The sequence below is a fragment of the Pterocles gutturalis genome, unplaced genomic scaffold, assembly GCF_000699245.1.
Source record: "Pterocles gutturalis isolate BGI_N339 unplaced genomic scaffold, ASM69924v1 scaffold10227, whole genome shotgun sequence".
NCBI classification, from domain to species: Eukaryota; Metazoa; Chordata; class Aves; order Pterocliformes; family Pteroclidae; genus Pterocles; species Pterocles gutturalis.
In genome coordinates, this window is record NW_010107990.1 from 82,827 (window position 1) to 102,375 (window position 19,549).

Here is a 19,549-nt window from a genome sequence, read left to right on the forward strand (position 1 = left end):
GGGCTAAAAGTTTCCCCTAACTTGTCAATGAGAGGGGAGAAGGACAGAATTAGAAAATAAAACACTTGACCAAAGAGTGACTTAATTCAGTGTCAGTTGTTAAAGTATGTTTATAAAAAATTTACGTATGTCTAAAGTCCAAGAATCCCTTTAACTAGACCTCTCTTCTCCATTTGTAACTTCTGTCTGATTGGTTTTGGTATTCATTTTGCATACAGCTGGAGTAAATTGTAAGTTCTATTTGACTGAGAGCCCTTTTTTGTCTTTTTGGTGTTTTCTAGGAAGGCTGCGTGCAACTCCATGCTGGTTTTGGCAAGTGTAGCAGCTGGCCACGAAGACAATGCAGAGCATGCTAACTACTAACCGTGCCTGTGTTTAAAAGGGAACCTACAGGTATGCTCTTTGTTTTATAGTGTGCTTTTCATCTAAAAGTGCTAAGGGCTAGAAGTAGGGATGTTAAAATATGTATAAACTCTAGAAGTTAAGATTCTGCTTTCACAATGGCTTATTTTGTCAAAATTTTAATGAGGTTGTAGTGAATTCTCCTAAGAGTGATAGTCTGAAATCTGACATGCAAAGAAGTGTAGTGCTGATGAAAAAGGCACTTTGATGTTGTTTCTGTAAATTACAAACAGTGGAGATTCACTCCAAGTAACACAAAGAACAGATAGATGTTTTTTACTTTGGGGTACACTTTATGCAGGTCCAAAATCTTCAGTCATCTCACTGGGGCAATTTGACCGTTCCAGTGTGTGCTATTCATTGTGAATTCAGTAAAAAGCTGAGGAACATTTTACTAAGTGAACTATCAAACTGCGCCATGCTGAATGAACATAATGCAGTTTTGGGGCTGTTAAGGAAGATGAGGCTATTCACTAACCAAGTTTTTGGGTTTTTTTGTTTTTGTTTTTGTTTTTTTTTTCCCCATTTCTCCTGAATTTACTCCGTTTAAACACAAAGTTGGGGTTTGCTGAAGTTTATTGAGGCGACACTTGGTTGCACAGAAACCAGTCAAGCTGAAACTGCAGTGGGCTTGTCTCCTGGCAGAAGGCATTTCTGTGAAAGTACAGTTCACTTTACATCTAAGTTATGATTATCTCGCTGTCTCCCTTTCATTATGCCATTGTTCTTGGGAGCCGGAGATTTTGTAAGTTATAAGAAGAGGATGTTGCCAAGGGTGTGGGTGGAGGAAGGTGTTGACATGATTTCAATGGAGTTAGGTTCCAGCTTTACAACATGGGGATAATGAACCATACAGAGAATAGGCTTTCCTAGCCTGCCCCTTAAACAAGTTCAGTTATGAATTTAATGTTGTAAATGGCCCTTTAATGGTTTTTTTGGAAACAATTGTTTCATTTCATTTTTTAAAAAGGCACTTTCCTGTGTGGATGGTAAAAATGGTCTGTTACTTTTCACTCTGTCTTCTATCCATTGTTTCTAATGAAACTTTTCTTAAATTAGTGGAAAATGGGGAATTCAGAAAGCCAGTACAGTCTTCAGGCATCAAAAAATCATACTGCTGCTACAGCTGGTGCCAAGCAGAAGCCTTGCTCTCTGAAAATTCGCAGCATTCATGCTAAAGATGAAAAGTCTTGTTCCATGCATGGATGGGGACATACCAGTAGTGGCTCAAACTACAAGTCCAGGTCCCTTGCTAGAAGCTGCCTTTCACACTTCAAGAGTAGTCAGCCTTATTCATCTAGACTTGGTGACACTGTGGTGAAGGTCTCCAAAAGCAATGCCCATGCCAAACACAGGACAAACGCCTCAGGGGACTACTGCCAAGGAAATAATGCAGTGTTTTTGCCCGAGAACGGTTTCCACTATATTGGCCTTCAAGCTGGAAGTAATCTCGCTGCCTCCCAAGAATGCAATGGACACATTTTAAATTGCTATGGAAAGAATGAGAGTCTTGCATCAGCCTCCCCATCAGAGGACAGGAGGAGTCCAAAAGTTCTCATTAAAACACTGGGGAAGCTGGATGGTTGCTTGAGGGTCGAATTCCACAACAGCAGCAACAGCAAGGTACTGACTGAGGAGTCCGGTGGACCGGTCCAGTTGCTGAGGTATTCTCCGACTTTGGAATCTAAGCCGAATAACCTGCTCGATGTCAGGAGGAACTCCAGTGCAGACTGTTCTTCAAGCCATCGTCTGTCACCTACTGATTCAAGGCTTCGATCTAGTAAAGGAAGCTCCCTCAGCTCTGAGTCTTCATGGTATGACTCTCTCTGGGGTAATGCTCAGGATATCAATGAGTTGGATGGTCCATATTTGACCAGGAGCACCCCAGATACAAGCATTCATGCCAGTTTCCCAGCAAGTGACAAGAAGTCCTTCAACCAAAGTTCATCTCTTTCCTCACTCCGAGATCTCTGTAAGGATACAAACTTGGAAAGCACCCCTCCTCCTGGGATCAGGCTGTCTGATGAGTATATTGACAGTCATGGTAGCCTAAGCAACCGTGTCTCATTTGCTTCAGACATTGATGTTCCCTCCAGGGTAGAACAGGGAAGTCCTGCACATTACTCCTCCTACACACTCCCATGCAGAAAGTCCAAGCCCCTCAGCGAGGATGCATCCAAGAAGGATACATTAAAAAGCCGAATGCGACGCATCAGTGACTGGACGGGAAGTCTCTCGAGGAAGAAGAGGAAGCTGCAGGTATGTACAACCCCAGCCTGAGTGCCTGAAAGTTGCTTTATAGATTCCTCTTATAAATGTAGTGATTGCATCGTGTTTGTCTTTCTCACAGGATAATTACTTGCTAATCTCATTTGGTAATTTGTGGAATTCTGAGAAGTATTGCATCTCTTGAGCGGTCTGAGATGTCAACAGCAAAAAAAATATGTTTGTGTGTGCAACTTTTCCTTTCCTGTTTTGTCATCTTCTTAGCTAACTCCAGTCTCTGCAGCCTAATCTCTCAGTGAATTAGCTTTTGAAATAATTGCATTGCTTACAAAATGACTTGGAGTTTTTAAGCCTGCTCTGTATTTCAACTATGAAAATATAACTTAGATATCATATATATGCTGTGAATCAGTATACATTATCTTAAGAGTGTGGAAAGAGCAGTAGAAGAAGGATGTTACAAATAACTTTGCAGGTACTCCCTATTTGTATTATTGGCTTCATCACTCACTTTGGTCTCTGACCCTGTTGGTCCATCTCTAGCAAGGCAAGCAATTGTGGAGTTTTGACGAGAGCTGCTGGTTCTGCCCCCACCTCCTCTGAAGGCATTACATGGAGCACCCTCCTCCTTCCTGCATGTCAGCTTAGTTCGCCAGATGGAAAAGCCTGAATTGCCATCTGGCTCGCCGGGAGATGGTGGTGTGAAGATGAAGATGGGAGGAGGGCAAGACGGAGGGAAAGGATGTTTCTTTACAAGAATTTAAGGCTAATCCCATTAATAGGAATTTAGGATGCCTGTGGTCAGGAATGAAATTCTCATCTCTAGCTGTAGGCCCCAGAATCAGCTCTTTAAATGCCAGACTGTGCCTGGACTTCTGTGCGTGAGTTCATGAGCTGAGATGGAGGGCAGAGACTGGTTTTGGTTTGGATTTTTTTTTTTTAACTCTCCCCTAGTGTTTCATACAAGAACAGTCACTGCACTTATCTAAATTAAGGATCTGCTCCCTTTCAGCAGCACTGGGGTGCTGACCACTTCAGAAGGGAGTAGAGAGTGAAGGGAACCCCATAACGCACTTTCTGTGGCATGTAGAGTGAACGTGGTCTCCTGTGTTGGAAATTCAGACAGATATCTAAATCTAAAACTCTGATGGACTCTTAGGCTCAGAAATTAGGTCAGCATAGGGTTTGCAGCGTAAATTCTAGGTAAGGGCTACAGAACTGGGAAAATTAAAAGAAAAGTCATTTATTTGGATAGCTTCTTTTGTGCTTTGGTGCTCCTTTTTAATGATTTTATCAGATGCTGTCTTTTCACCTTCTTACTTGCCTGTGAAAGAGAAGGCAGAAAAACCGGAATCAGTGCAGAGCCTCAGCACCTCGTGCCAAGATTCTTCACCGGTTTCAACATCCATAGCTGTTCTGGATTTTACAGCCAGGCTTTACGTATGATCTCTGCATCTCAGACCTTTGCCATGTATTACATAGTTATGACATTTTCAGAATGGTATTTGTGGTGCACGATTCATAACTGTTCTGAATTCACTGCGCAGTGAACTGACTTCAGATGCAGCAAGGAAATTTGGCTGGTGAGATTGCATCAAGCATGAATCTGATTCTGGTAGAAGAAAATCGGCCCTAGCTCCAAAAATGGTGATTTCTTAGAAAAAGGCATAGGAAATAGTCATTAATTTTTATCAGGCAAGTATTCAGTGACAGGAAGGGTAAGAGGGTAGTGAATGCTTTATGTTTTTTGCATTCCTTGACTGGCTTGGTAAGCTTCTTTCTGCTTTCACACTCGGAGTAACCTGCCATCTCTTCTAGGGGTTGCTCTGTTGTAGTTTGGTAACAATTATACTCTCACTGGGTCCTTTGGCTTAAAAACTCAGAAGTACCGTATGCAGCTATGATTTGTCAGATGGTTAGTTCCTGTTTGTAGGACTGTTCATCATGGCAATTGTAGCCTCCGTGCTTTGCTCTGAACAATATGTCCCTTCTTCACTGCATTACTAATAGCTGATTGTGAGTCGCTTGGGCTGAATGTAGGTGAAAGCTGGAATATTTCCCTGTAAGGAGGCCTAAGCACCAGTGCTGGCTGGGTGGAGAGGTCCCTTCGGCTGTCCCAGTGGAAACAAGGGCCAAGCCTTCTGCTTCACAGGGGTTGCAGGACCAGGAGGCACAGTCATGGGATATTGAGGCCAGTCCCTTGCCACTAGAAAGGCGGTGGAGTTTAATCTCCCTCGTGAACAAGGTGCAGCTTAAAATCGGGTGGGCTTTTCCTCTTCTTGAAGGCTGTTTTCAGACCCTCTTACTCTGATGCTTGCTAATTTGCAGAGTAAATGTATTCCTGGCCAGTTTGTTCTGCTGCCAGTATTGTCCATTGCATTAGTTATCCTTCCCTACTACTTAGTCTGTTATGATTTATTTAAATGAAGAAATGATATATTTTCTGGGCCTGCATTTGCAGGGTTATGCAGACTGTCTTTGGTCTCCTGTCTTAAGGTAGGAAGTCTGTTTCCTTTTCATTCTGGCAACCTTCCTCTGCACCTGTTTTAAATCATCCATAAACAGATTTGGATATGGGATATTCCAGAGGAGCCCTTGGCTGTGCCCTGTCCAGTGGCTTGACAGTTTCCTGATGTCTGACTTGATCTGATACTTGATCTGATATATCCTGGAACTGAGTTTGCCTTTCTAGTAATGGTCTCATGTCAGATCTTGCAGTCATTTGGTGCTGTGACCCAGCTTTTGTTGCACGAGGGTGTCCTAATGCATTCCTTGGATGCATCACTGGTGCTCTACTGCATGGCATGTCCTCATTTAGTTTAATCCTTGCTGAAATGCCGTTGGGGAGATGCTGTAACACAATACACTGTGTGTGAGTGGCAAGGTGTATGTGGTGCATGTGAGACGTGTGAGCAGAATTTAGGCAGACTTGTTGCATAGTCAGTGACTGCTAAAGGTGGTGGAGTAAACTCAGTATGCAACTGTGTAATATAGAGAGAATGAGCAAATGCTGTGTAAAATGAAAATTCAGTCACCTGCTGCATATAGGTTCTTCAGTGAAGTAAATAGCCTCTTTATAGGAATGATTTCAGAATTTTTTTTTACTTCATAAGCCAGAGCCCTGAAGTGTGGTATAATGAGAATTTAAAAGAAAAGTACATTGAAACAATGTCTTTATTTGGCTTAAGAACTGGTATTAGATTCCACTTTCAGCTTGGGTCCTAATGAATTTAGCAGGCTGCGTTATTTCCTGTGCAGTCCTTTACAGCTAATTATTACATGAGTCACTTTGTCTAATTGGTCTCTTAGTTAGCTGCTTTATCTTTTGCATTATCTGTGACTATTCCAGGGTATATCTCAGACATTGAGAGATCTGCTTGAATGCAGCTGAGCAGAAACAGCGGCAGTTTTCTATGATCAGTAGATGCAGGAGAGAGGAAATAAGAAGAAACTCCCCTAGCAGAGAAACCACCACCTTAGGCAATTTGGGTCAGACCTTTTCAGCAGTGACCAGATACTGCTCCAGTGACAGCCTCCCTGAAGACCAACAGAGACTGAGTGACTGCCAATTCCGTTCTTAAAAAAAAAATAAAATACAGGTCATGTTGTCATGGTGAAGTGTATATAATAATTTTGGATCCTGCGTCCATTTACTCTACTCCAGTACTTCCTAATTTCTACCCTTTCTGTGTCTGTAGAGAAAACATAGGATGTGGTTAGCAGCTATTCATGGACAGGTTCTATCCCACCCTTTTCATTAATGCTTGTTGTTCCAGTAGTGGCCCTTCACAGCAGACACCTTATATATGCATCTCTTGTTTTTCTTATTAGTGCTTTGGGACTGAAAGGAACACATATTCTTAATAAACTGTTTTCTAGAGGACACTGGCAGTTCCTGCAGAATAGTCAAACAATTAAAATACAGGATTTTGGCACACACATACCGTGACAGTAGTTAAAAAGAGAGTGGAGAAAGCTTCCAGTTTCCCACCGAACTGCAGATGGCTGGTGCAGTTGTACGATACACATTGTACAGTTGCTTTGTGCACACAAATACATTACATGAGTGATTATTTCCCACCCCCCCAATTTCCCCTCCCTTTACCATTTAAAAAGCAAAATTGCTGATGTTTAGGGAGTTACTCTCAGAGAACATTAATGAAAACTCTGCAATATAATTTGAGGAAGGTGCTCCATTACCTGGAGAATTAGATCCTCATTGCCAGGTGCAGCCAACTGACAAGTCAGACTTGAACTTCAACATACCATAAGAGAACATGGATTTCAGTTGAACTTGGCTTTCATGAGGCCATGACCGGCAGTGTCCTGCTGCTTGAGAAGCGGCTTGTCCGGCAACGCTTGGGAGGGCGTCTGATCCCGCTGTTGCTCTTGGCTGAGTGCTGGAGGTCGCGATGCTATCAAAACACAGCACAGCTTTTCCGCTGCCGTTTTGAAGAGCATCAAATAGGAAGCAAAGGAACAAAAAAGTAGTTACTTTCAAAGCTGCTGGTGAGAGCAGCTCACAAGAGACCAGAATTTATTTACTTTATTCATGTACAGAAGTCTGTGAGCAAATAAATGCTTCAGAGGCAGTCTAAACTTGAAAGGAAAGTATAATAGCTTTATTATTACTGAGGGTAATAGCTTCACTTCTTGGATTGTTTATAGTAATCTCTTCTTTTTTCTTCCCTCGTACATTTCAAGCAACACTCTCAAATTTCCTTTACTGAAAAAGACAGCAAGGTTTTTTTGTTTTGTTTTATGCTCTTAACTCTCAGAAACTTTTAAATACCATCAGTAATGCTAAAGTTGGGAAGACAATAAATGGCTTGTTATGATGTATGACATGGTTTCAACACTGAAGTTAGTCCAGGGTGCTCTGTCTCGTGTACTATGAAAATCCCTGTCACTGGAGCCTGGGAGAGTTGGGAGCAGTCAGCACATTACTGGGAAAGGCTTAAGAAAGGAAAGGTCCAATCTGACAACAAGGTCCCACCTCACCAAGCAGTAGCGAGAAATAGGCCTATGTTAGCACCTGTATCACAAGTCAAAGTTGAAGTCGTCCATGAAATACCATCAGGCCCGAGTATTTGAAATAAAATTGACCAGCCCTCTCCGTACAAGGGGTGAAGTTGCACAATGCAATTAGGAGAAAGGCCCGTCGGTGCCTGGTGAGATAGTAAAGTTCCCAAGGGGTTTCTGCCAAGTCAGGAAATACACACCTCTGCAGTCTGGAGACTGGATTCATGCCAGTCAACAAGTGCATCTTTCTTTTTTTAAATCACATCTCCTGTTAGATTAGATTTTTGTCAATTGGTCAATACTAACAAGCTTAAAATATTTTCAACTTTTGACCTTTTTTGTGTTGGTTAAGCACAGTTTATATGATAGAAAGTGGAGGTAAAATCAGCCTAGCTATGCTGAAGCTGAATGTAGCTGCCTTGCACAAATGGAGTGTCACCAAAGTATTGAAAACCCTGTAATAATAAAGAAACTTGTTGTGACACTGTTCCCCCTTGTACTCAAACAGGCACGTAAGTGGCAGTGCCTGGGTTTCAGCTGGAGGGTGTGTTTGTCTCCTGGAGTCCATCAGGCTTCAGCCAGTAGAAGCTGCAGTAGTTACTAGTGAATTTGGAGATTCCTTGCAGGTTTCTGAGTTACCAAAGCTTGCAGGCTTAGTGGTTAGCATTTAATGGGGTTCTCCCAAGAAGACCCTGAGTAGGAGCACCGATGGTGTCAGTGGCTGCCGAGGCAAAGCCTGTGATGTAATGGTGGAAGGAGGTGGCCCTTGATGAAGGAACTAGCCATGGCTAAACATGAAACAAATTTGAATGCCAAATGAGATGCATCTTCTCGTTGTAGCTCTAGTGACTGAATGATGGCAATTTTCCTTTTTTGTGCAGGAGCCAAAGTGTAAAGATGGGAGTGAATTCTTTGACAGCAGGATGGACAACTTCACCACGGACACGCTGGCACCATCGCAGCTCTCTGCATTGCTCTGGTCACCTGGCTCCAGCCACGTCCTGTCCCAGAGAAGCGAGTCCACCAACGCGGTCAGCAGTGACGCCCTGAGGCAGAACATTTACGAAAACTTTATGCGGGAGCTGGAGATGAGCAGGACGAACCTAGAGAACACTGAGACCTCGTCAGAAACGGAAGACTCTAGTGGCGAGTCCCTCAGCTCCTTGGAGCAGCTGGATTTGTTGTATGAGAAAGAACAAGGAGTGGTACGCAAGGCAGGGTGGCTGTTCTTCAAACCTCTGGTGACTCTGCAGAAGGAGAAGAAGCTGGAGCTGGTCACACGGCGAAAGTGGAAGCAGTACTGGGTCACACTCAAAGGTAAACCACCGCGTTGCTCCTTGAGCTTGGCCACAGCAGTTGTTTCCATTGTGTCTCAGCAACTTTTCATGCATATCCATTTCTGCTAGCAGGTTATGCCTTACTTTACACAGTCTAACCCACATGCTTGAAGTGCAGCATGTGCCCAAGTAGGCCACTTAATTGAGGTGGTGCTCGTGTGTTTGGTATTGTACGTGCAGTCTTGCATTTCATACCATAGAGGAAATTGTTTTGTCTGACCTCCCAGTTTCTGTACTCGCTCAGAATTGGTGGTTTAGAAGATGCTTTTGGATGTTTGGAGGTCAAAGACCAGATTGAACCAAAACTGAGAAAAATACAGAAGTTACACTTCTGTCTTGGGTGGAGTAAAAATTTGAGGATCAGGAGAAGCCCCTGGTGCCTGATTCTCTGTCACAGGCACACTGTTCCTTGGGCTCTGCTATGAGGTTTAGTTAAAGTTGGGGTATGTCAGTTCATTTCCAGTGCTTCAACTGGCAACATAACGCGGAGGTGAACTCCCCGTGCTAGACCATTTACACAGAGAAATGTGCAATTCAGGGCAGAGGAAGCTGAAGCAGCAGCAGCAGTGGAAGCCCTGTGGTGCCCAAGGCTTAGTGCCATGGGCCGTTCCCAGGGCTCACCAGTCTCCCTTGTTTCCCTGGATGGTCCTCCACCTTGCCCTGTCTTTTGCAACACCAACCCCTTCTGGTTTTCAGCATGCCCACCTTCCCATTTCCCCCGGCTGCTCCTGCTGTGAAGCAGCCCCACGGGAAGGCAATCCACTTAAAAGGGGCTGCAGCTTGTAGGCTGTAGTGTGATTGTCCTGCTCAGCGCTGCGCTGGCGGTGCACCTCGATGGCTCAGAGTAATTGAGCAGGTAGGTGTGCCGCTAGAAGTGTATGGGTGTCAGGAAGTGTGAGATGGAAAATAATTTCTGTTGTGAGGAGGAAGAGGAATTTAATGGGTGAGTTCATAGGCTTTTTTTTTTTTTATAACTGCATCCAAAGGATTTGCCTTTCAGTAAATATAATGCTAAGTTAATGAGTAAGGAAATGATCAAACTTAATAATTTCCTAGCATATCTGGAACTTGAGGAGAGAAAATAACAACTTTCCCACAGGTTGACCTTTTCAAAATTCTACATGGGTGTGGACCTGAAGAAAAATGAACAGCAAACAGCAAGTGCTGGGAATATTGTCCTTGATAGTGCTGATTTAAAAGAAGCAAACTTGCAAGAACGTAGCAATTCTGCCTAATAATTCAGAGACCTGTTATCAAGGGATCGAAATGTAGGCAGTCTTAACAGTTTAAATCACTTATCATCAGCTAGCATGATTCATGCTTACACGCAGTGTATACAAAGGGAAAACCAGTATCTGAATGCTGCCCTCTTATTGTATGTGTTGGATTGTGGAGTATGAATATGAGTTTGATCTGCCTCTTCTAAAATTCAAGTAGTTTCTAAACAATCCTGTCAAAACGCTGAACTGAAGTAGATTATGTACGAGCAGTTCATACATTTCTGGGACAATGAAGCTCTGGGAAGGAATTTAGGTGCTTTGCATTTGATTCTTTGCTATAAAATTGACTTATTGGTGACCTTGAACAAGTCATGTCCCTTCTTGCTACCTGAATTTCCCCAGCTATAAAAAAGGAATAATAAAATTATTTGCAAAAAGCTTTATCAACTTCTAACATTATAAGACGTATTAGATATGACACCTTTTACTTTGAATGGATTATATGGCTGCATTCATGGTACGGAATCTCTTCCGCTTTGTTAGCTGTTTTAAATATACATTCCTCATTTCCTTGATCTTGTACCTTTATTGTCCTGTGGAGACTTCTGATGCCAAAATAAACTTGCCTGTCTGGGTATCAAGGCGTAGTTCTGTTTTCATAATATGCTATATCAAGATCAAGGCACTTGCTTTGGTTTTTCTTATACAGAGTTTTGAATAAATCTGTATTTAATTTGTTCTTGAAGTTTAAATAACCAAGATATTTAAAAATATGACTTAAAATAGCCACATATGCAAATAGAGAACAGCATGTTTCTTTGCACTCTGTTGAGATGTGTTTAATTATAAATATGCAGAAGGCTTATAACCATCTGGTTACCTGCCAGACTTCAAAGTATACATGTCCTGAGGCCTCTGCTCTGCTTTCAGCACCCCCAAGACCTGAGCTTGAACAGTAGCCCTTTAACAAGAGGAACTCTCTTTTCTATCTGTCCTGTCTAATTAGTTCATTTTAATGATGGAAATTGCTTTACCATTGGCCTCCTCCTTCAGTTCAAGTTTTGATTAAAATACTTGTACAATAATTAGTCCCAGTGGGTCTGTCAGAGTTTTTGAAACTACCTGCTTCCAGGATCACTTGGCTTGACCTGAAGGTATACCTGGGGTGCATACACCTGAACACACACACACACCCTTCAGAATTTTTTAATTTCTGTACATATAAATTGTCAGGATAAAAAATTACATATTTTGGTTACCTTTTTGATAACACATAGGGGAAATAATAGGAGTTTAAAATAGAACTTAATTTGCACTTTCCTACAGTGCAGAAAGGGAAGTGATTGTACAGTCCTGGTGCTGCTGCTGAATACAAGAGGGGACTTGGTTTTGTTGGTTTAGTTTGCCCTGTTATGTTGAAATGTTGACAGAAGTGCTGTGCCTGACATGCAGAGTGTGTAACAAACCATATCTTTCTTTTCCAGCTGCAGAGATCTGCAAGTGTTTCTGTGTCATAAAGATCAAGTGAGGGCTGCTAAGGGGAAAGGATAGGACGAACTGTGTAGGATTTGCTCTTACCCTAAATATTCTGCCAGACACTCTGGACAGTAATGAGAAAAGGTGCACTTAAGTAGTAGAGGGGCATTTCTATTGACTGGATTAATTCCTTTGAAAACTTTTCAGTCATCAGAAGGTTTGGTCAGTAACCTCTGATATATATTTCCCTTTTTCTTGTTACTGTTGTACATTCATTGGCACTGGAGAATGTGATGAAATCCATCTGATGGATCTCAGTTTCCATGCACTTTTAGATTTGGGCTGTATGAGGACCAGTGTATTCCATCTCATAACTTTTCACAGAAAATGTGTCCCGTGAACTCTAGTAGGCTCAGTTTTTCCCTTTATCAGACAGAAGAATCCAAAACCCCTTGATCTAGGTTCTGATTTCTGACCTTTGAGGACGCTCCCCTCAAATTTACATTACTTTGGATGATGTGTCTGGGATTTTTAATTCAGCATTAAGTATAAATTTTAGAGATTTATTAAAATAAAGGTTTAACTCTGTTTTTACCTAACTATTTTAAAAGCATCCATAGAGGAAACGTATCTGTTTTGTAGGTTTTGCTATGTCCCCGTGATATGCACTTCCTAGGCGTATTTGCATGTGCATATGTACACACAGTGTGTCCTACAGAGAAACACCAACAGCCTGATAATCAACAAGTCAACCAAAAATTTCAGTTTTGTTGCTGCCCTATGTTGTGGTGCCTCTTTGATTTGAAGGAAAAAAAATAACAAAAAGCAGGCTAGAGAGATGACAAAGCTGTAGCCCTGGCAAACTCAATTCTTGTGTTAGCTGAATTTAAAGTCCTTTACTGATATGTATAGGGCTTACAGCAGTAATATATTCATGGATTACTAGGCCCTAAGGGACCACTGTGATTGTTTGGTCTGACTTGCTGTATAATGCAGTCATAGGTCTTCTCTAGATTAATTCCTGAATGAATTTAAGCATATCTTTTGGAGAAGGCTTATCTTGCTGGAGAATCCCCCGTCAGCCTCAGATTTTTCTAGCTGCTTGGGTTATCCTCAGTTTTCAAAATGTGTTTATAGTATCTGGTCTTAGTTCTTCCAGGTTAAACATTCAGCCATAGTATAGTATTAATTTATATTCCAAATTTAAAGAAAAGCACGAAACCCTCTGTTATTAAACTGCTAATTCCCAGGGATGAAAGTGAGGTTTATTTACTTATTTTCTCTGGATGCACAACTAGCCTAAGAAATTCTTGAGAAATCTAGTTTATAACTAGATTATTTTAGTAATGCAGTTCAACCTGTGACCCCTTGAACAGGCAAATCAGTGCATCTCAGAGTACAGTGGATTGTAATGTGGGGCAGGAATGAAAGGCAGTTGGGGACAGCTGTTGGGGAATGGCTGTTGTCCTCTGCTGTCCTCCAGGCGTAATTCCTCTTGTTATACTCAGGATTGTCATCGTCAAGGATGAAGTTTGTTTTCTGGATACAGATTTCGTACCTTAGATGTTACACTGAGGCTGAACATGCTCAAACTCAGCCCCTTTAAACTGTTTTAAATTATTGAGAATTGTCTTAGTCTCTAATTTGTGGGTAGATTCAAGGAAATTTGAGAAGTTTATTCACTAAGCATGTTGTTTGAAGACAAATGTTTCTGCAAATCTTTTCAACAAATACAAAGATTTCTTTGGTGGCTGTGATGAGAGAGTTGGTTCAATTTAAGAAAGAAACACAAAAGCCGATTGAGCCAAGCAGGAATTAATCTTTTCTACATGCTTTAACATTTTAACGGGCTGAGTTTATTCATAGGATCGCAGAATGGTTTGGGTTGGAAGGGACCTTTAAACTCCACTGCCATGAGCAGGGACATCTTTCACTAGATCAGGTTACGCAAGGCCCATCCAATCTGACCTTGAACACTTCCATATTGAGGTATCCTGTTTGAAGTCCATGGATGTTTGTTGTGTCCCTATGAGATGTCAACTTTTCATTGGCAAATTCGTCATTAACTTTGCCTGTTTTCCAGTTTAGAGGATCTTCATTTTTTTTTCTGTGTTTCAGAAGAGGGGTAGAACTGATGCTCCCTGCCACTGAAGGGTGTCTTAATTCAAAAAAGCATTAATATAAGATAACTCGCATGGGAGATCCAGAACTTACGTTCTCTTTATGGTTTTTGTCCCTCTGAACTGCAAAGGTTGTACTCTGCTGTTTTATGAGACCTATGGAAGGAACTCGATGGAGCAGAGCAGTTTGCCTCGATACGCCCTGTTTGCTGAAGACAGTATAGTTCAGTCTGTTCCAGAACATCCCAAGAAAGAAAATGTGTTCTGTCTCAGCAATTCTTTTGGAGATGTCTACCTATTTCAGGTAACAGTATGCGTAGGTAGCTTCGTGGTTGTTTCCATTTTAGGGTGTGTTTGTGAGTAGGCATATGCATGTATGTGATTGCATATACACATGCACACACACACATCGTGCTTGCACCTTTGACTTAAAAATAATAGCATAATTACACTATTACACTATACTATTGATTTAAGTGTATGATATGACTTTAGGTGTATGATATTACGCCAGTTGTCTCAGTCAGTTATGGTTCAGAAATAAAAAGAACGAAGATCACAAATCTGCAAGACACTTGCCTGGTTGTTACAAGCTTCTAGAAAATCAGCTTTATTATCAATTTTTTTTCACATCTACTATAATTGCACCCTTACAGAATGGTGTGCTCAACACTGAATCTGCTGGCCTCAAAGAGTTTGCTTGAGCAAGGTGTTCAAAAAAGAAGGCTAAAAATAATCTGAAGATCTTGGCTGCTTAACTGCACCACTGGAAATGTTAATAAAGAACAGTATTATGTGAAACTGCCTGCACAGAAACATGTTGATTCATAGGCACACTTGTAAATATCTCCAGAGACACTTTGTGCAGATATATTCTCTTTACCTTGCTGTCCTCTCTCCACTAACTTGGCATTTTTTAACAAAGCAAACACATTTCATCAGACCCTATATGTAAAATCTTATCTGTTGCTGTGTTACTTGCAGAAGAGGAGGTTTATCTTCAAAACCTAATGGGTTTTACCTTAATTAACTGGAGGGATGAAGGATGCAAGTCATATCTTACCCACAGCTTGTGGGCTCTGTTGTGCTCCTGAAGCTCTCAGACCTTGCAGGTCTAAGAAGCAGAAGCTGAAGGTTGGAGGCAAGTCATGATGGAGTGCAGGAAAAGCTCACCCTTCCTTTATTTGCACAAATTTAAAGATAAAACCTTGTTTTACTTGTTTTAAGATAAAGTGCCTAAGATCACAATGAACCCATCAAGTGCTTCATGTCCTGGAGGTGCTGATTTTTTTTTCCTTTTGTCTGCTCATAATATTGCACCGTTGATTTGTTTCACAGGCAACAAGCCAGACGGATCTGGAAAACTGGGTTACTGCCATACATTCAGCCTGTGCTTCCCTCTTTGCGAAGAAGCTTGGGAAAGAGGACACTGTTAGGCTGCTGAAAAATCAAACCAAGAGTCTCTTCCAGAAGATTGACATGGACAGCAAGATGAAAAAGATGGCAGAGTTGCAGCTCTCAATTGTCAGTGATCCAAAAAACAGGAAGGCCATAGAGAATCAGGTACTGGAAACAATATTTTTATGGAAACATATTTATCATTGTTTCTTGCTTTGGGCTTTGACTGCCTGTGCTTTCTAGACCTGAGAGTAATTGTCTTGGGATAGCTGGCACGGTAGTTGTAATTATTGCCAGGTTTCTACAGCAATCCAGAGCAGTGCAGGAAGTAGGCTCCTCAAAGCTGAGGATCAGACCTATCTGATTTATGAGCACAAAGCTATTTCTTTTCTCTTCTGAAAAAATGTAAGTAATTTTCACTGTGGTATGATATACTTTGCTGTTAATAATATCTAGCTGTTGCCTCGTACACCACAGAATATACAATAAGTTCTGTGAATAATTTAATTTATTATTGAATTGCAGTAGAGGTTTAAGAATAGGTACTTAGCAAGACTGTTCTGGAGCTTAAAACAGGACATGAAGAGTACTTTATCCAAATAAAATTGAGCGAAGGACTGATGCAGACAAAACCATGTGCTTCAGTTGAAATTTGGCCGTTACTAGAAGGCCAGAATCCACTAGGCTTCGTAAAAAGCCCTGTAGGAGTTTAAATGAGAACAAGAAGTTGAGACTGGAGTTTTCCATCCTAGGTGGAAAAGCACTGCCAGGAGAGCCACTGGAACATTATACCAGTATCAATTCAAAGAAAAGGAGCACACTTAGTCACTAAGTACTTCTTGTAACACTCGGTTGCCTCCTGGGAATTTTTATCCCACTACAAGCCCAGGCCCATTGTTGCTTAGCTTGGGAGAGCAAAAGACAAAAAGACTAAAGACAAGATCTTCATCCATGGCTGGAGCAGACAAAATGTTTGCATCTAGACTTGTGTCTGGGCTAATCTTGTTCTGTTGCAGCAAGATCCGAGCTAAGTCATCAGTTGCCTTCCCTTGGAAATCTGAGTATGGCTTCTGAATGCCTGGGGTGTTGTTCTGACCACGTTTTCATATTATGGTGGTAGGAATGCCTGAATCTTGGCTAAAGCAGCAGCTTGGTGCTTAGAAAGATTCACCACTAAGATTTGTTTAGAACAAAAACCAGAACAACCAGCCTGAAATTTACTGTTCATGGTGCATACATGTCTTGGGATTTTAGCCAAGCCACGCCTAAGACAAAAGGTCAGGGCAGACTGATGAGCAGCTAGAACTGTTCCTCAGTGAAAGTGGTCACTTCATTGTCTGTATGGTGGTGCATAGACATCAGGCCTTATTCTGTTCTCAATTCTACCATGTGAACCAGGAATCACTCAAGTGATACCTTATGGAAGTACATCTTGAGCTGTTGACATCTTGCCCATGTCCCCAGTTTTGTAGATAGCAACTGGCAAAAGATGCTTTGATCAGACATGCTTAGTTTTCAGGCAAAGACCTCACTACCCAGGGCCTCTTGTGTACTAAACTTGTCTAGTAGTTTAGCCTAATAGGTCTGTGGACTGAGGTTACTGTATCTGTTATTTTATTAGGCCATTAACAGAAGACATCTGATAATTTGAATTAATTGACTGGTATCTGAGAACCCATCCCTACCTGCTTTTCCAGTCAGAGTAACTATGCTTCTGTCATTACTTTAGACTGCACATTATGGCCTCTTGAGTAGCAATCAAACTTTATTTCCTTGGCCCAATACAGCATAATTATGTTTCTTAGATCAGTGGAACACTTTTATTTTCAGGAATTTGATGCTTATGATATTTAAAATTCTTACTATACTGGTTTGAGCTTGACGAAGGGCAGACTGACTGGTACTGACTTCATTATCAAACTCTTGTAGCACACTTCAGTCTGAAGCTATATGAGCAGAGTTCAAAAAGTATGCAGGTTTGTGTAGGGATTTGTGGTGCAGATGTTCATAAGCTCTTTGAGCGCTCAAATGTTCATAATTTATTTCCAGGTCACTTTATTTCGTGATCCAGAGCCTAGTGAGGTGAATGGAGGAGGAAAAATGTTAAGCATCCTTTTATTACAGTAGGTTTTAAGCCCCAGAAGAATTACAGATTTCTAGAGATGTCTAGTGCTTGTAAATGTACTGAGGAAAAATCCTGATTTATATTAACTTAATTGACCTCTCTCTCCCCCTTACATACCAGTGCTAGTAGTTTATTTAGAGTCAGCTGAAGAGTATTAATGATGCTCTCTTAATATCTGCTAATTAGATGTTCAGTCCTTGAGCAACTGCTGTTGTTCTCCAGCTTAGTCGCGGGAAGAAGTTGGCTGTGTTCTGCTAGAACTGAAATCCATCAGTAGGGCTGCAGAAGATTTATTCCTGTTAATGTTCTCTCTATGAATGTCTCAAAACATTGAATAAGGGCAAGCCAGTGAGACCAAAAGTGAGATGGATCATGTGCAAACATCTGCTAGTTAGCAAACAATAAATTTATAATGAGCCTTTTCACCAGTCTTGATCCTTTTGATCTCTACAAAATCTCTTACAGTAGCTGAAGGTTTGTTGGCAAAGTTACTTCAGAGAAAAGTCAGTAGACAACTGGGTTTCCTAACCTTTTGATTTGGTGTCTCACAGGTTGACTTTTCCAAAGGAAAAAAAAAATCTTGATACAATTAGCAACTGAGAATTCTTAATGTACTTAGTAAGTTAATTTGGAAAAAAACATTGTTTCTGAGGGAAAAGTTTGCATGTATGTAGCTCTGTTGTTTAGTAACTGTGGTTGTTTAGTTGTCTTTTGCCCACTTTGAATAACAAGAGGAATATAAATTCTGGGTTTGATTTTGTGTAAATTTGGTGGTGTTTTCAGTCATGTGGCAGTTATGATTCCTCCATGCTGAAGTATATTGTATTGCTAATACTGTAATTTATAAGCACACCCTACATCCTGTGCTTGAAAACATCACTGATGATATATTTTGGGAAGTCAGTGGAAATCATGTGATTGACTTCAGAGGGGCCACAGTGATTTTTTATGTAGAAAGATGAGGCACAGTCTTAATTTATTTCCACTGGGAAATTGTCTTAGAAACTGTGATTTCTAGATCCTTTCTCCTTTTCCTTCATATTCCTCAGAAAAGCCACCACCCAACCTCAACTTTCTATTTTCTTTCACATCTGTGTTGATTTAAAAACAGTACTTCTCTGATGAAGACTTGGTAATTCACAGAACTTAACAAGCAAGCAGAACCTTTTCTTGTTTCACAGTTACCGTCATCTGGAAGGCAACTGCAGTAAGCAAACCTGGACTTCTAAAATTGCTATAGGCATTTTAATGGACATTGATGTTTCTTTTGGTGTGCAGCAAATAGACTGTAGAAGCTCATCTGATACTCTCTTAAACCTGGTAGATTTGCAGGCTAGCAATTGATAAAGCTAGAGCTAAACAGGAGAAGTGCAAACAACAATATGACAAGTGTTGGTTTCCAGAGGAATGATTGTTTTAGAGACTTGATGCTACAGACTGCTTGGGAAACGTCCAGCCTTGTGGCCTAGATGAGGGGATTCTCTCTACCTGGCTTTACTGGTCCAATATTAATAATAGACTTAATAACTGTTTGAGAGACAATGTCAGCCCTTCACAAAGCTATTGGTATCATTGGGCAGTTTAGAAGAGATCAATGAAGCATCTGTGAGCGCAGTATGCATACAGCAGCCAGTCCCAGTAGGCCACTGGCAGCGTGGCTGGAAACCCCGAGTCTGCACATACTGCCTACAGCCACGTGCGTTTATATTACTATGTGCAGTAAATATGTTGTGGGCGGTGCTGTTCCCCCAGGGTGTAACTTCTACCCTAAACTGAAGAGAATTAGGACAAACGGTAGCAAGTTTGAAAATCCCCTGGCGCCAAGACAAATTTCAAAGCCCATCTTAAAGAAAAAATTAGTTTTTCTAGCTGTTTAACCTGCTAGAGAAATCTCAGTGTTTGCTGTGAATATGGAGCCCTGTCTTACTGCTACCGAAGTTAGTGAAGGGGATTATTAGCATTTATTTGGAGCTCTTTTAACAAAATGTTGCCCGTTAAGTCAAAAGTGGGGCTGTCTGTGCCTGTAGAACTGGTTTTAATGGGATGGAAGATCTACCTCGCAGTGAGGGCACTGCAGCTCTGGGTGTAGTTCTTTATGTACTTGGTACATAAATCTGTTCTGTTGTCTCACTTTAGAACAATAATATGAATAATAGTTGCTTAAAAGCATTCTGAGTTTTTCTCTTCAAATTTTAATATGTTGGTGTAATCATGTTTTCCAAG

At 41.2% G+C, this 19,549-nt stretch overlaps 1 protein-coding gene across 1 annotated transcript in view; it reads left to right on the plus strand.

Moving 5' to 3' along the window:
- The first annotated feature begins 285 nt into the window (after positions 1–285).
- TIAM2 (T-cell lymphoma invasion and metastasis 2) overlaps positions 286–19,549 on the plus strand; it is an 89,870-nt gene continuing 70,606 nt past the window's right edge. The window contains exons 1-5 of the mRNA XM_010072466.1: positions 286–393; positions 1,462–2,661; positions 8,532–8,967; positions 13,935–14,107; positions 15,142–15,366. Coding sequence (XP_010070768.1) covers positions 1,468–2,661; positions 8,532–8,967; positions 13,935–14,107; positions 15,142–15,366 — 2,028 coding nt within the window. The 5' untranslated portion in view covers positions 286–393; positions 1,462–1,467. The remainder of the gene's footprint in view (positions 394–1,461; positions 2,662–8,531; positions 8,968–13,934; positions 14,108–15,141; positions 15,367–19,549) is intronic.